Source organism: Pseudorasbora parva, chromosome 16 (assembly GCF_024679245.1).
Source record: "Pseudorasbora parva isolate DD20220531a chromosome 16, ASM2467924v1, whole genome shotgun sequence".
In the NCBI taxonomy this organism is placed as follows: Eukaryota; Metazoa; Chordata; class Actinopteri; order Cypriniformes; family Gobionidae; genus Pseudorasbora; species Pseudorasbora parva.
This window is the reverse complement of record NC_090187.1, coordinates 43,320,309-43,338,687: the sequence shown is the minus strand read 5'-3', so window position 1 is coordinate 43,338,687 and position 18,379 is coordinate 43,320,309. Positions and strand designations below refer to the sequence as shown.

The 18,379-nt window shown below is 36.7% G+C and overlaps 1 protein-coding gene across 3 annotated transcripts in view; it reads left to right on the top strand.

Annotated features, from left to right (window-relative positions):
* LOC137043058 (BTB/POZ domain-containing protein kctd15) overlaps positions 1-17,838 on the top strand; it is a 56,890-nt gene extending 39,052 nt beyond the window's left edge. For all 3 annotated transcript variants that reach the window (XM_067419124.1, XM_067419126.1, XM_067419125.1), the window contains exons 4-5: positions 1,582-1,887; positions 13,503-17,838. In XM_067419124.1, coding sequence (XP_067275225.1) covers positions 1,582-1,887; positions 13,503-13,661 — 465 coding nt within the window. In that variant the 3' untranslated portion in view covers positions 13,662-17,838. The remainder of the gene's footprint in view (positions 1-1,581; positions 1,888-13,502) is intronic.
* The last annotated feature ends 541 nt before the right edge of the window (positions 17,839-18,379 follow it).

Here is an 18,379-nt window from a genome sequence, read left to right as displayed (position 1 = left end):
ACTAACACACACTCTTAAAGTACTGATATGTACCTTTAAGGTACTAACACACACTCTTAAAGTACTGATATGTACCTTTAAGGTACTAACACACACTCTTAAAGTACTGATATGTACCTTTAAGGTACTAATACACACTCTAAAAGTACTGATATGTACCTTTATGGCACTAATACACACTCTTAAAGTACTGATATGTACCTTTATGGCACTAATACACACTCTTAAAGTACTGATATGTACCTTTATGGCACTAATACACACTCTTAAAGTACTGATATGTACCTTTATGGCACTAATACACACTCTTAAAGTACTGATATGTACCTTTAAGGTACTAATACACACTCTTAAAGTACTGATATGTACCTTTATGGCACTAATACACACTCTTAAAGTACTGATATGTACCTTTAAGGTACTAATACACACTCTTAAAGTACTGATATGTACCTTTATGGCACTAATACACACTCTTAAAGTACTGATATGTACCTTTATGGCACTAACACACACTCTTAAAGTACTGATATGTACCTTTATGGCACTAATACACACTCTTAAAGTACTGATATGTACCTTTAAGGTACTAACACACACTCTTAAAGTACTGATATGTACCTTTAAGGTACTAACACACACTCTTAAAGTACTGATATGTACCTTTATGGCACTAATACACACTCTTAAAGTACTGATATGTACCTTTAAGGTACTAACACACTCTTAAAGTACTGATATGTACCTTTAAGGTACTAACACACTCTTAAAGTACTGATATGTACCTTTATGGCACTAACACACACTCTTAAAGTACTGATATGTACCTTTATGGCACTAATACACACTCTTAAAGTACTGATATGTACCTTTAAGGTACTAACACACTCTTAAAGTACTGATATGTACCTTTAAGGTACTAACACACTCTTAAAGTACTGATATGTACCTTTATGGCACTAACACACACTCTTAAAGTACTGATATGTACCTTTATGGCACTAACACACACTCTTAAAGTACTGATATGAACCTTTATGGCACTAACACACACTCTTAAAGTACTGATATGTACCTTTATGGCACTAACACACACTCTTAAAGTACTGATATGAACCTTTATGGCACTAACACACACTCTTAAAGTACTGATATGTACCATTTAGGGTTTAGTAAGGTACAAAATTGTACTTTTTCACTTTTGTACCTTAGGGTACTGCCCCAGTGACAGCACTGTACCTTTTTTTTCTGAGAGTGTATATGCTGCATGTTAGTCTACACAGTTTTTTCTGTTGTTTTTACCTGTATTTTGAATTACACATTGCATTTGTTTGTGTTTTAAGAGTTAACAGAAATTTCCGTAAAATTACTGGATAATGTACTGGCAGAAAATTACCAGTACATTTTCCGTTTTTATTTTTTACAGTGTGGAGGTTTAGAGTATATGTTGATGTTCCTCATGCGTCTGTGTGTGTGTGTGTGTGTGTGTGTGTGTGTGTGTGTGTGTGTGTGTGTGTGTGTGTGTGTGTGTGTGTGTGTGTGTGTGTGTGTGTGTGTGTGTGTGTGTGTGTGTGTGTTCAGGACTTTAATCTCCTGTACGAGGAGGCGCGTTATTACCAGCTGGCTCCGATGATCAAGGAGCTGGAGCGGTGGAAGCAGGAGCGGGAGCAGAGGCGTCTGGCTCAGCCCTGCGACTGCCTGGTGGTCCGCGTGACCCCTGACCTCGGCGAGCGGATCGCCCTCAGCGGAGAAAAGGTCCTCATCGAGGAGATCTTCCCCGAGACCGGAGACGTCATGTGTAATTCGGTCAATGCTGGCTGGAACCAGGATCCGACCCACGTCATCCGATTCCCTCTGAACGGATACTGCAGACTCAACTCAGTGCAGGTAACGGCATTTACTGCTTCAGACATCAGCGCGCTTTATTCCTGCACGTGCAACATCACGCCATCACCATTCATCCGCTCAATAGAGCCGTCTTTATGGGATGTGAGTGTATTTAAAGGGATCAACACACACATTTTCTGTCAGTCGTGTTAATCTTGAGTATCTGTAGAGTAGTGTTGATCCTTCATATCTCACAAGAGTCTTTAGTTTATCAGATTTATAAAAGACAGATACAGTGAACCGATTCGTTCTGAAAACACACACACACACACACACACACACACACACACACACACACACACACACACACACACACACACACACACACACACACACACACACACACACACAACAATATCCTGGCACTATTACTGGATAACTCTTGATTCACTGTATGTTGGTGATGTTCACATTATATGCAATTTTGAATAAAATAAAATGGAATTTTAGAGGGGAAAATTGAATTTGGGAAAAAAATCGAACAGAATTTGGGGGAAAATAAAACGGAATTTGGGAAAAAAATACAACGGAATTTGGGAAAAACTAAAAGGAAATTTGGGGGGGAATCTAAAATAATTTGGGAAAAAGTAAAACGTAATTTGGGAAAAAATAAAACAAATTTTTGGGGAAAATAAAATGGAATTTGTGAAAAAATTTAATGGATTTGGGGGAGGGATCTAACGTAATTTGGGAAAAAATAAAATAGATTTTCGGAAAAAAATAAAACGTAATTTTTGAAAGAATACAAGGGAATTTGGAGGGGAAAATATCTAACATAATTTGGGGGAAAAATAAACCAGATTTTGGGGGAAAAAATAAAACTGAATTTGGGAAAAACAAAAAAAGGAAATTTGTGGGGGGGAAATCGAGCGTAATTTGGGAAATAATTCAACAGAATTAGGGGAAAATAAATCTGAATTTGCGGGGGAAATCTAATGAAATTTGGGGGAAAATCAACGGGAATTTGGATAAAATAAACAAAATTTGGGGGAAAAAACTAATGGAATTTGAGGAAAAATAAAACAGAATTTGGGGGGAAAATAAAATGGAATTTAAAAAAATTAAAATGGAATTTGGGAAAAAATCTAACGGAATTTGGGGAAAAAGAAAATGGAATAAAAAAAAATAAAAAAAATATATATATATATTGTCACTACCAATATATTGGCACATTTGTTTCTGGATTTTTTAATGAATAGAAAGTTCAAAAGAACAGAATTTATGCAAAACAGTAAACGTTTGTAACTTAACAAACATCTTTAATGTCTCTCTTGATCATTTCAATGCATCCTTGCTGAATAAAAGTATTAATTTCTTTTAAATGAAAAAGTGTGGATTGCTAGTGTATCTTGCATGGGTTTTGTTTTGTGTGAAAAGTGCGTAAAAAATGATATATAACAATGTATGTATGAATGAATCCGATGAATGTATAAGCATGGAACCGACTGTGTTTTCAGAAAAGTATGGATGGCGTTTGCTTTTCATCTCCCGCCATATAATTACTGCTGCTTTGTTTACAGTGGTTACCAGGGAAACGGCTTTTATTTCCACTATAATCATTCCATAAGCGCCACCTACTGACAGTGAATGGACTTACACTTTCATTCAGCCTGTCTGCTGTTTTTGGTCAGACAATCCAATCAAAATTATGTTGTAAATTATGGAAAATAAGCTAATGTGCATTCTTCTTTGGATAATAAGGTAGCATATGCAGAACTCATACTTTTTATTAAGAATGATTTAAAGGCTGATTATCATTTTATAAAACTTTGTTTGAACATATAGTACATGTTAGTCAATAAAATTATTATATTGAATGTCAGGCAACCAATATTTTTGGTTTAAAATCTATCCATTTTTCTTAGTGTTTCTATTCTAATGTTTATGCAAACAAAACAAGTTAAGTTTATTTGTTGTTTTGTTGGCATCGATTTCTGTGTGTGTAATTTCTGAACAATTTCTGGTTGCCAGAACGTTCTGCGAACACAAAACTAATGTTCTGGGAACGTTCCTAAAACATTTGTAACGTTTGTTTTTGGTCAGTCAGGACAGTCTTTGTTATGGAAATTTGACATTTGTTTTTAGGTTTGCAGAACGTTCTCCTAACCTTCCCGTAACGCTCTTTAAACCTCTTTTCATCATATTTATTTATTTACATATTCTCACGCGTCCTGTATGGTGTAACGGAAGACAATTGACCATATTGAATATATTGAAAAGTCAATATAACCGTGATATGAAATTTTCATACCATTTAAATCTCCATGATGTACATTAATGAGAAGGAGGCTCAACCTGTATTTGAACTATCCCAATCACACACACACACACACACACCTCGATAGCGCCCCCTCAGGCTGGAGTAAAGCACAGAACAAAACGCCTTTTCATGTGCAGCCATCATTCTTCACTCCCTCCAAAACAAAAGCAAGAGCGAGAAGAAAAGAGAGGCTTGAAAATGAAATGCATAATTTACACGTTTCTCCTTTTTAAGACACAGCTCTTCCCTTTTAAAACAGACTCCAACGTAACAACGCCCAGAGCGGTTGAAACACACGTATTGCATTTTTTAATACCATACTTACACTTTCTCAAACAGCCTCAACCCCTTTATGCTTCTTTTATAGATTTCTAAATGGCTTGCAATATAATTAATTGGCTGCATCAACTAACACAACATTTCCTCTGTGCGTTTCCAGTCGGAGCGTGTCCCTCTCGTCTGCCCGCTCTCTGTTTGCTCGCTCAAGCTCTGTTTCTTTTCGAAAACGAGTTGATTTGTGTGAACTGACGAAGCAGGCTTTTGTTTCCGACTGAAGCTCATTTCTCTGCATCTGCTTTAAACGGAGCCACTCACACACTCTGCTGTGCCGCTGAAGCCAGGGATGCCAGACCATATACACACACACACACATCTTTACTTCTTAATTATGAATGATTTACAATCTACATGTCTGTAACACTCGACCACCACACTTTAAAAAAAGGCAAATTTTGAACTTTTGCAGTACAATCAATTTGGATGTTTAAGTTATTTCAACTTAAATGTTGTTAAACTGACTTTAAAAAATGAGTTACATCTTGTATAACTTATTAAAAAATGTTTAACATTTCTTAAAGGGTTAGTTCACCCAAAAATGAAATTGATGTCATTAACTCCTCACCCTAATGTCGTTCCACACCCGTAAGACCTCCGTTCATCTTCACACACAGTTTAAGATATTTTATATTTAGTCCGAGAGCGTATGCAAGTGTATGCACACTATACTGTCCATGTCCAGAAAGGGAATAAAAACATCATCACAGTAGTCCATATGAGACATCAGTGGGTTAATTAGAGTCTCTTGAAGCATCCAAAATACATTTTTGTTCAAAAATATCAAAAACTCAAAAAAGATTCCAATGTCATGTGATTTCAGCAGTTTGGCGGTTTGATGCGATCCAAGCTGCTGAAATCACATGACATTGGCGACCCGAATCATTGAACGATTCACTGATTCATTAACCATTTTAATCTTTTTGGAGGAACGCGGAAGAGAAGACAATGCTGAATAAAGTCGTAGTTTTTGTTATTTTTGGACCCAAATGTATTTTGGATGCTTCAAGAGACTCTAATTAACCCACTGATGTCTCATATGGACTACTGTGATGATGTTTTTATTCCCTTTCTGGACATGAACAGTATAGTGTGCACACACTTACATACGCTCTCGGACTAAATATAAAATCTTAAACTGTGTGTGAAGATGAACGGAGGTCTTATGGGTGTGGAACGACATTAGGGTGAGGAGTTTGATGAGTTAAAACAATGTAAAAACATATGTTGTCATAACTTATTGAACATATAATTTTTTACATGTGCATCCCAGCTAACAAAGATGTTCTAAACACGTTATTCCTGAAGGTTCAAAACTTCAAATCTTATAAAAACGGAATGTTACATTTTTTAAGGGAACATTCCATTTTGCAAACATCATGGGAGTGTTACTTTTGAATGTTCTCTGAACATTCCAAAACAAGTTGTAACTAAAAAAAGAAAAAGAAGTTGAACGTAAACGATGTATAAATAATGTTCTCTGTTATTAAAGACTGGATAACTTTGACCGAGTTACTGAAAGAACGTTTGTTCATAACATTGAGAGAACCATTTCAGAACATTAGGGAATTGCTTTACACTGTAAAAAAATATTTTTTTAAAAAGTAACCTGTTTGCCTTAAAATTTTGAGTTCATTGAAATTAAAATTTTGAGTTAATACAATGAACATTTTTTGAGATTCGACAACCTTTATTAAAATATCATTAAAAGATTTTGTGAGCATATTGGGTAATTGTGTGTGTTTTATTTGTGATGACGCAGTGTAACATGCCAAATAGTGCTATTTTCATGATTTGTCACATTTTTTATGTGGTTCAGATACAATAATATTTTGATCTTCTATTTATTAAACAAATTTCCTTCATCTTATCAACTTAAATTTTTAATTTAATTAAACGCAAAATTTTAAGGCAACCAGGTTACTTACTTTTTTAAGTTAAACCAACAAAAAACAACCAACATTTTTTACAGTGTAGTGATGAAGACTGCCTGTCATGCGGCTTTAGAGTTCACTGAAACGAGACAGAAGTGTGTTTTAGACCGTCCGTCACATGCGGAACGCGTCTTAAAAGTGCCGTCTATGTAGGCAGCTCACTGGGGTTTGGAACAGAGCCTAATGTGTCCGCTCCACTTCGCCACATTTACACCTGCTCATTTTCATCACTAGCATTTTTGATGTATTTTCCAATTCATAAACATTCTTAAAGCGAAATTATATTGTGTAAGAAGCCCGACTAAAAGGATGAATGAAACCCTGATGCATTTCTATTGTTCAAAAAGTTCTTAAAAATCTTTATTTTGAAATAGAATCTTTGATATCATGATAAATGTCTTCACTGTCACTTTTAATTCATTTAATGCATCCTTGCTGAATAAAAGTAAAAAATAAAAAAAAATAAAAAAAATGTTTAACTGACCCAAAACCTCTGAACACTATAATTGACTTTGATATTCACATATATGTATTTAGCAGACACTTTAATCTCAAACCCTATAAATAAGGACCTTAAAATCATATTTTCTACACTTGACCCTGAATCGATCCGTTCCCAATTTGTAGTTGACTTTTGGTTAATGTATGTGCCTTCTTTTCTTTTCTTTTTTTAACCAGATTTAAATATATTTATGTCAAGTTGCTTATTTTTTGTGCTAAATATTAAACTTAAATAAAAAAAGAGATAAATGTACAAAAATAAGCAATAATGATTCAAAAACAAAACTTAGCTTTTCAGGCAAATTTTTTTAGTTTGATGAAGAATTTTTTTTGCAGTGTTTGTCTCCAGTTATTAGTATGAAGCCCTCATGATTATTGCATCAGTGACCTCATGACCTAGAGAGAGAGAGTGTGTGTGTGTGTGTGTGTGTGTGTGTGTGTGTGTGTGTGTGTGTGTGTGCGTGCACGCGTGCGTCGCTCAGACCGATCGTGATTGAACAGCCTCCCCGTCTCGGCCGTTTGGGTGGATGAAGGTGGAAAGGGTGTTTCCTCTTTCTGAACATGACACTCCTGTCGGTTGACTCATTACTGTATGAATGATACAATAATCATGTCTCCCTGTATGACACAATACAACTGTGATCTGATTACTAGTTGGAATCATCACTGCAGGCTACTAACCACACCTCACACACACAGACTGTAGTGTGTGTGTGTGTGTGTGTGTGTGTGTGTGTGTGTGTGTGTGTGTGTGTGTGTGTGTGTGTGTGTGTGTGTGTGTGTGTGTGTGTGTGTGTGTGTGTGTGTGTGTGTGTGTGTGTGTGTGTGTGTGTGTGTGTTTTGCATACATTTTATGTGACCAAATGTCCACACAAGATTCATAAAACCTAATAGATAAATATGCTCAGAAGAACACCCTTTTGAAATGTACACGTTAAAATGCTTTTAAAAAGAGAGAAAATATACTTTAAAATAATATCCTTCAGTGTGAACAGAATACTTGCACACACATAAATGCATGTTAGTTACAATTAAATCTATTTTAGTTTAAATTTAGATTAAATACAGTTATTTGACTTTAAGAATGCTTCACTTACCTGTATATTTATATGTAATTTCATAATTACTTGTATTATCTTTATTTAATGCTGAATGAGATACTTTAAGACTTTAAGTCTTATCTGTTTTATATGCTGTGTATTTGAATATATTTGTAATCACACACTTATAATGAACTTACAAATTAGTACATTCAAAATGTGTACATATACACATAAGTTATAAAAAAGCAATATAATATAATATTAAATATAATATAATAAAAAAATGTATTGTAATCAAGTACTTTAGTGTTCTTTGATACATACTGAAGAACATGTAAAGTACTTGATTATAATAATTGTGTATATTATATTATATTGTATTATTATATTTTTTAACTTTTGTGTTTTAAAGCACATGTAAAACACTTGATTATAATAATAGCTTATTATATTATATTTATAATTTGTGTGTTTTTGATACATACTAAAGCACATGTATACTTGATTATAATAATTGCTTATTATATTATATTATATTATATTATATTATATTATATTATATTATATTATATTATATTATATTATATTATATTATATTATATTATATTACCTAGGACTAAATATTATTTGATACATACTGAAGTACATGTAAAGTAATATAATATAATATAAAAGCAATTATTATAATCAAGTACTTTGCTTTAAATAGACAAAAGTAATAAATATAATACAATATAATATTTCTTACCAAATAAAAAACCAAAAATGAATGCAAATAAAAGTTATTGCTTTTACTTTTTTCTATATGCAAAGTTGTATATAAATATTATATCAAACAATGGCATTACATGATTCATAACTTATGTTTAAAATCCAGCAATTATGCAGAAATTAAAAAATAAAAAAGACATGAAATTAGTACAATTATAAAATAAACGTTAAAAAGTAGGCCTAACTGCAATATTAATAGGCCTATACAATTTCCAGTCAGTCGGATGTCTAACATCTGAGAAAAATATTCAGAAATTAAAAGGAATCCAGTCAAATGTGAAAGTTTCTCTGTATTCTGTTTTGATGAAGATAATGTGCAGTTTTATTAAATAAAGTTAATAAATGTGCCCTTCAGTATTGTTAAAAACATCACATTAGCAGCCGGCGAGTCGGTAATCCCTGTGAGACGGATATCTATTTTTCTGAATGTTATACAAACCAACAAACTTAACTACATAATGGCGCAAAAAGATGAGGACTCGCGGCGACGGCGGCTCTTATTAGGTGTACGATTCCAGCGAATGGAAATAGTTATTTAAGTTAAAAGAGTTATTTAAAAAATGTCCTGGCTAATCCAGCCATAGCTTTATAATGGCAGTGAATTGTTGCCTCATTTATGAAGACCATAAAAGTGCATCTATCCATCATAAAAGTACATCTGTCCATCATAAAAGTGCATCTATCCATTAAATAACTGCTCCACACGGGTCCAAGGGGTTAATAAAGGCATTCTAAAGCGAAGTGGCTCGTTATGGATGGATGCACTTTTATGATGGATAGATGCACTTTTATGATGGATAGATGCACTTTTATGGGCTTTTGACAGACTGATTAAACAGTTCTTCTGGATTTGTACCCAGATTTTTCCCCCAACATTCTCAATCAATCTCACTTCCACTGTAACGTTTCTCAGAGCAGCTTCAACTCTGATTGGTTCTGTACACGAGCTCGGGGCGGCTGCGATTTGTTGTGGGTCTCTGCTGAAATAGCCGAATAACCATCGGACTAAACATTTTTAGGGAGGGGAGAGAGTGGAACTGTAACTAAATTGCATGTTTTTGTGGTTTTTATTTAACTCTCAGGCATACAAATGTATATATTACAATGTTTCATATGAGTATGGGAATATATATGGTAACTCCTGGATTTAGTGAGGCCCCTGGGCGCTGGGGGCCCCTCAATTCTCCTTACCTTTCACCCCAGCAGTGACGGCCCCGTCTGCAAGTATAGTTTTATAAATGTATTTTTAAGATTTGAAGTGTACGACAAGTGCACATTAAATACAATTAACGAGACACTAGATTTAAAGAAGCTAGAGGTAAATATTGAGTTGTTTCTACTCACTAACCAGTGCGGTTTAGCTTCATCTTGTAGAAACAAGACTCGTTTAGCTTGAAAAAGTGAGAGAAGGAACTAATAAACCAGCTGAGACTGAAAAATCCCGGCAGATGAATGACGTGGGGAGCTGAAGAGCAACGCGAAGCCCCTGCCCTGAGAGACTGAAGGTCTGCGGTGAGACATGAGGGAGTGAGAGGAGGTGGCGGGGGGGGGGGGGGGGGGGGGGCAAACACACGTGAACCAAAACATTTAGCCAAACACACACGCTCATAGTGTCCCAAAGCTGAAGCTGTCCGGCTCCGTCCATATCTCAGAGTGATGGAGGATCGGGATCAACACGAACGCTCGGGAACTTTCATCAAACTGACAGGCGTGTGTGTGTGTGTGTGTGTGTGTGTGTGTGTGTGTGTGTGTGTGTGTGTGTGTGTGTGTGTGTGTGTGTGTGTGTGTGTGTGTGTGTGTGTGTGTGTGTGTGTGTGTGTGTGTGTGTGTGTGTGTGTGTGTGTGTGTGTTGGGTGTGTGTATTTGAGTGTGAGTGAGTGTTTGAGTGTGTGTATTTGAGTATGAGTGTTTGAGTGCGTGTATATTAATGTAGGTGTGAGTGTCTAAGTGTGTATATTTGAGTGAGTGTTTGAGTGTGTTTATATTTAAGTGTGTGTGTGTTTTTGAGTGTGTGTGAGAGAGCGTTTAAGTGTGTGTGTGCATGCGTGTTTGTGTTTGAGTGTGTTTGTGTTTGAGTGAGTGACTCTGTCTCTCGCTCTCGCTCTCTCTCTCTCTGTCTCTCTCTGTCTCTCTCTCTCACACACTCTCTCTCTCTCACACACACACACACACACACACACACACACACACACACACACACACACACACACACACACACACACACACACACACACACACACACACACACACACACACACACACACACACACAGCCCCTAAACCTACCCATCACAGGAAACATTCTGCATTTTTACTTTCTCAAAAAAACATCATTTAGTATGTTTTTAAGGCCATTTGAATTATGGGGACATTTGATATGTCCTCATAAACCACATTTATAGTGTAATACCAGTGTAATACCCATGTAGTTATACAAATTTGTGTCCTCATAAACCACATAAACAGGCTCACACACACACACACACACACACACACACAAAACTTTTGAGCCGAGATGCAATCCGCATCTCATTGACATCAACAAAAAACCTCAATGCTAACACGTTTGGTTGAGCTCAGAGGAATGACTGACCCGAGACGAGCTTTAAAGGTTTCATTTGATTGTTTTTCAGGAGTAACTTCAGGAGAATCTGGCTGTCATTCTCATTAATAACTCTGTGTGAACAGAACGAGATTAAACATTCAGTAGAAGAGTGACACCATATTTAACTGCCGCATGAATGTGGTTACAGCAAACAAGCGTGTATGTGTGTGTGTGTGTGTGTGTGTGTGTGTGTGTGTGTGTGTGTGTGTGTGTGTGTGTGTGTGTGTGTGTGTGTGTGTGTGTGTGTGTGTGTGTGTGTGTGTGTGTGTGTGTGTCACCAGTCCTCATCTCATCAGAATCGGTCAGAGAGACAAACGTCCGTCCTCGATTGTCTTTGCCAGGAGTCAGACACACACTCCTGTGAGAGATTCACGTTTGCCGTTGTGTCATTAATGCCATCACACACCTGATGTTTTTTAACACGAGCATCTGATGTGTGTGATTTAGACTGAACGGAGGGTGGTGTGAAACAGCAGGATCAGATGATTAAAGCTAAAAATATGATCCGATGAGTTCGGTTCCTTTGGTTGGTGTGAACACACTTTTCCAAACTCACGTAAATAACAGAGTTATCTCTGAACGGCACCGTCTACAGTGGATCAAATCAGCAGTTTGCTTCTGCAAATTAGGACTGTTTATTTATGAATACTTTGCACTTTTTATAGTACAAAGCATTATTTTATGTGTTTCTGAATACACACCATCTTCAGACACACACACAGAATGTTTTGTACATGTTTAATTTTATTTTGGGGCTTTTTTATAACATTTTTTACCTTTACTCAAACAGTATGATCAAACTCAAACCTGGTCATCTGCGAGCCAACAGCTCTAACACACTATCATTAAAAAATATATATTTATGAAAGAAATGATTTTATTCTTATAAAAATGATTAGTGAAGGATCATGTGACACTGAAGACTGGAGTAATGATGATAAATTCAGCTTTGATCACAGGAATAAATTACACTTTACTATATTCACATGGAAAACAGTTATTGGATATGATTCCACTTTATTGTCCATTGTTTGTCACAGAGCGGAGATTTATCTTTGACACTGGTGACTGTTTTAGTCCACATTACTACATAAAATCACACCACACAGCACAAATACAAAATCTACTAAATTAAACAATTAAAAACTGCTTTCGAAAACTGTGCGATTTAAGATAATCACAGCCATTGAGACAAATCATTTTTAATACACATTTCTTCTGGCCAAAGGAATTTTTAGTCTACGTTCAGATGGGACCTATTCAAAAGTAGAATGAAGGGGATGAGGATGATCGTTTTTTCCCTGAAGTGGCTGCTGTTTGTGTCCAGTAATCTTATTTGCTTGCTTAATTATTTGTGAAAGTTTGTTTTTCTGTATTAATGTTAGATTGCCGTACCATCAGACAATATTATATGTGAGAATGCTCTCAATAATTGACCCATATAGCATAGTTAAAGTATGAGTGCTAATGTTGAAACTTCTCAGTTTTCTAAGAATATAACATATTATTTTGTTATTGTTTGTCTGACTATCACCAGACCAGTTTAAGATTGATCATTGGTTTGTGGAGTCTGCTCTGTATTTTCTACTGCACAAGAGGTGTGATCAACGGGCATTATTCAAATGACTCTGTACACTTGCTGGGTTAAAAACAACCCTAGATGGGTTGAAAATAGACAAACCTAGAAATTGGGTTGTTTGAATGGGTCCGTTCACTGTGGATTCAAACAACCCAATTTCTGGGTTTGTCCATTTTCAACCCAACTTGGGTTGTTTTAAACCCAGCATTTCTTAGAGTGTGTGCATTTGGATAGATCTTCAATCAATCAGACCAAAAGAGGCGTGATCAACAGGCATCGACCCATCGCTTCTCTATCTGTCATCGTGTTAAACCTGCCAATAGCGCGCCAGGTGGATAAGCCAGTCTGTGATTGGTTCCCGCAAAAGTATAACAGAAGCAGTAGAAATGAATGAACAGGTTTCCAGACTGAGAAGCGAAATCAAATCACTCGCAGATCAGGCTGGGAATACCCAGTCTATTAAACGAATATTTCACAATTTTGACTGTATTTTTGAGCAAAAAAATGCCGCCTCTCTGAGCGGAAGAGCATAGATCTCAGTGACGTGGTCGTGTTTGTGTGAGTTTTGACCATCAGTGCTTGTGTTTCAGGTTTTGGAGCGCCTCTTCCAGAAGGGCTTCAGCGTGGCTGCGTCCTGCGGCGGCGGCGTGGACTCGTCCCAGTTCAGCGAGTACGTCCTGTGCCGCGAGGATAGGAGGAGTCAGTCCATGAACACGCCCATCAGGATAAAGCAGGAGCCGCTGGACTAGAGACTCACGCTCTGGCCCTCGGCCCCTCGACACACAGACGTTCATACGGGGAATGTAATGCACACACACAAACCGCACCAAGAAAGCCCAAAGAACTATTTCCTGTTCCGCCCGAACCACCAATCAGAGGACGTCCTCAAGCATATGGAACGCAGGCCACGCCCCTCTACCGGTGCAGTGCTTACAAATGACAAACGGCAACACGACTCCATCGTCAGGGGCCGGGGGCCATTTCCGGCTCCCCGCGGATTGTTTTTCATTTCAACCTTGTTGTTTATAAAGTTGGACTTTTTCACTCCTTATAGCGCCATGTTGTATCCGGTTAGCAGTACTAGGATGGAGTTTTGTGTTTATTTCTTTTGTTACATGAAGGATGATGGGAGTGGTGTTGGAGAGACTTTCCTGGCAGCGCTCGCAGAAACACTATTACGCCCTCGGGCTGCGTGGCGAAGGCAGTCTGGGGTTTAATGCGTTCAGGCTTCTTTGTTTGAAGGAGCTGCGAGCAAACGTGGGTATTTCTAAAGCCTGCAGTGAGAAATAGGTAACGCTGATGGAGCGAGCCAGAACATTAAGCATATCGTTAAACATTTGAAATTTTTATAAGCTCTCTAATGCTTGAATCAAAAGAGTTCTGAGCTGTGTGTGTCACGAGCAAACCGTAAGGATCCCGAGGCCAAACATTGGAGGATAAAGACATATGATTGTGTCTAGAGGAAATCCATAGTGTTCATAACATACGTTTGCACTTAAATGCATCTCAGACGCCGGCCGTGTGTTTAAAGATTCAGTGGAAATAGACTCGAGTGTGAGCGTGCTGACAGAATGAGGGTACTAACTATGGTACATTAATTTTTAAACCATCTTTGTGAATGAATAATCATTAGCCCAATTTATCCGGTTCAGGTTTGCGGTTGTTTTTCCGTTTTTGAAGGTTGGATCGTGCGAGTCGAGGACGGATACGTTGTGAATTTCATCACGCGTTTACACTGGACGCGGGCCACACAAAACTAGATCTACAGTGAACTAACAGACTACACACACACACACATACACACACATTGAGATACTTTATTTGCAGTCTGTCTGAAAAAATATATTTGCAAACATAATCAAAAACGAATTCTTTGAAACCAGCCTGTAATGTGCTCTCTAATGGATTTAACCCTTCTATTGTCCTAGTGGCTAAAAGTGATGTCCGCGTAGGAAAATTGACATCTTCACTCTTTATTTAAATATTATATATATATTTAAAACAATGTTTTAAAGATGAAGGCATATTGCATATAGTTTTGAGTACTTTGAGTCGATTGTTTTATTTGTGATAGTAACGCTTTGAAACAGGCCAAATTTTGTCAACATCATTTTTGGCCAGACTGTCATACAAAGAAATCATGAACACATGCGAAAACAAGAGAGGACCAAAAAAATATTAATAACTCGTTATGTTGTAGTCAATGTATGCTGTTTCCTGTGAGCTTTTTGCTTTTCTATGCATTATTTTTTGCATGTAAAATAAAACATGTAGCTGTTTTGTTTTTTTGGGACAAATAATTTTGTCAGATAAACATCTTAACCAAGTTTAGTGTTTTGTTTTTTCTTCATATTTAACATTTGAAATTTTTTTAATATTTTCCTCATATTTTGATGGATTAATCAAACTTGTAGAGTCATTAAAAATAAAATATCCCATCCGGACATCACTATTGCCCACTACTATATATGTGACCCTGGAGCACAAAACCTGTCAAAGTGGCATTGGTATATCTGTGGCAATAGCCAACAATGCATTGAATGGGTCAACATTTTTCTTTTATGCCAAAATTAATTTGGATATTAAGTAAAGATCATGTTCTTTGAACATATTTAGTAAATGTCCTGCTATAGATATCTAACGTGTATTATTAGTAGTAATATGCATTGCTAAAGACTTCATTTGGACAACTTTAAAGGAGATTTTCTTAATATTTAGATTTTTTGCACCCTCAGATTCCAGAGATATATTTTCAAAGAGTTGTATCGCGGACAAATATTTTCCTATAATAACAAACCATACATCAGTGGGAAGCTTATTTATTTCAGATGTGTAAATCAAAATGTAAAAATGTGACCCTTATAAATGGTTTTGTGGTCCAGGATCGATTACACTCACATATAACCGTGTGTGTGTGTGTGTGTGTGTGTGTGTGTGTGTGTGTGTGTGTGTGTGTGTGTGTGTGTGTGTGTGTGTGTGTGTGTGTGTGTGTGTGTGTGTGTGTGTGTGTGTGTGTGTGTGTGTGTGTGTGTGTGTGTGTGTGTGTGTGTGTGTATATATATATATATATGTAACGTGTATATATATGTATATATCTGTTAAACTTAAAAACGATTTTTGAAGCATCATAAAAGGGACAATTTTCTTAAGGCAATAGGAGGGTTATGTCTTTTTTTTTCAACCATATGTATGCACAAATTGTGGCATTTTGTATACATTTTTAAATGATATTTGTATTGTTTTAAGAGGCATGTCTGTTGCTGGGTCTGACGGTCCGCTGTCTGCTGACGGTCCGCTGTTAGTGAACACGGTGCGGCTCAGAGTCCAGTGTAGACGATAGTGTTGAAGACCAGACCAGACCAGCGCTCCTGTAATTTATTACTTATTTTTGATCGATAAGATTAGAATTAGAATAAGACACTACACAGAGCTGCTACCAATCAAATGAAATCATTAACAACAAAAATCTTTGCACTGCAATGGAACAGAAGATGCATCTGAAATGGTAAATTACAAATGCACAAAATTTTTTGAGAATAATGCTTTAAAAAATATGTTTAAGCAATATCATGTTTGCAGTCGTGCTCAAATTTATGAAAATTCTCTTGCTCTTGTGATATTGCTTAATTATATCACATTATAATACAAAAATCCAGATCATAAGTACTTTTTATCTTAAATTTTGTGAGCATTTGTATTCATTTTGGTGACATTTTTGACACAATCATTCATTCATTTCTGAAAAGACCCAATAATTAAATAAAATTGCATTAAAATAAAATTGTTTTTAATTGCATCTGAAGCAGTAAGTTTTACATCCAATTACATTAATAGATTCAAAATGAATAAATAAAACAGACAATGCACTGGCAATTTAGTGATATCCCAGCAGTCGTGGTCTTGACTATTCATGAAACTAAATTCGAGTCCTCTTAGTCTGAGACCGAGATGAGACAAAGACCTTCAAAAAAATGGTCTTAAGACCGGTCTAGACAATAGTAGACACAGGACATCATCATCTTCATCATCACAGCACTGATCTGGGTGGAGGTCACTTCCCTTCCACTGATCATCCCGATCAAAGCCCAACATAAGAACAAACTTGTGTGTGTGTGTGTGTGTGCGCGCATGCTGTTTCTTCTCGCCTCAAAGTCTTGATCAAAAACAAATGACCTCATTCTGATTGGTCCGTCCAAAGTCTCATTTAAACTCAAGATGGATGCATTTTGGAGTATGAATGTATTCATTAACACAGTCGTCTGATTAAAGCCACAGGCTCGACCCGGCTGTGTTCTGACCCAGATCTGGTCCAGTTCTGTCACAAAGGGAATGGCCAACCACCTCTTTCATGAGAGCGCAATCCCAGCATGCATTCCCAGGGCAGCCCGAAACACACAGCGCTCAGATCATGTGGATTCAAAAGAGTGAATCCCAGTGCGGATAAAACAATGTATGTTATCACTGATCAAAGTTTGCTTAACAGAAAGTTTGTGTGAAGTTGTGCAATTCAGATGATGCATCTTTAAGTCGGATTCCTTTACATGTCGTCGTAATGCGTTCGGGACACTGTGGATCGGGTGAAGCGCTTCATCAGGCGTTTATAAACGCTGGTACTATGTACAGTTATTATTTGAATATTGAAACAGTTTCTCTTTGTAAACAGACCCCTCAAAAAACTACATACTGACACTGCTTTAATACTAGAAGACTGATGGATTAAACATGAGCAAAGCAATATGACCTGTACATACTAATGACAAAAGAAAATCCTCAACATTTCAAAATGTCTACCAAGGTGAAAATTGTCATTATTTAATGTGTTAATAATTAGACTGTGGTATTAAAGGGCATGTGTTTATCTGCAGTGTCTTCTTTTTTATTTACTTGCATATTTGCTATAATAAAAAAGGCGTAATATTCACCTGACAGTTGTTTGTGCTTTTCATCCACTTCTATAAATCAGCAACTCTGGAATATTCATAAATGTCTGATTATTAGCGATCTGTAGTTGAGCGCTCAGGATGTTTGCTTTGCTCAACTCTTCAGACTTGAGACTCCGTTTCTCTTTGCTGTTCACGACCCGATCAGAACTGACCTGAGGCCAGGTTTTGGGTCTCAACCCACCAGGTAGGAACCACTGCGCTAGATTACACATTACCTACACATAGTTGCTGAAAATATTTGTTGTCTTTACCTGTTAACCGTCACTGGCCCACCGGTGGGCCCATTTGCCACTGCATGTTTAAAACAATAATATCCTATATTTATCCTGATCTAATGTTGACAAACTGTATATCATTCGAAAGCTTACAAACTCAAGATTGATCCTGTGAAAACTGTTTTAAAATGGAAACGGTGCTCTAAATTCTTCTAGCGGGCTCCTCTCCTAGTGGACATCGGCATGTTTCATACAAAACATTTATTATACTACTTTATAATAAAAACCTTTTGCTAATCTTGACAAAAC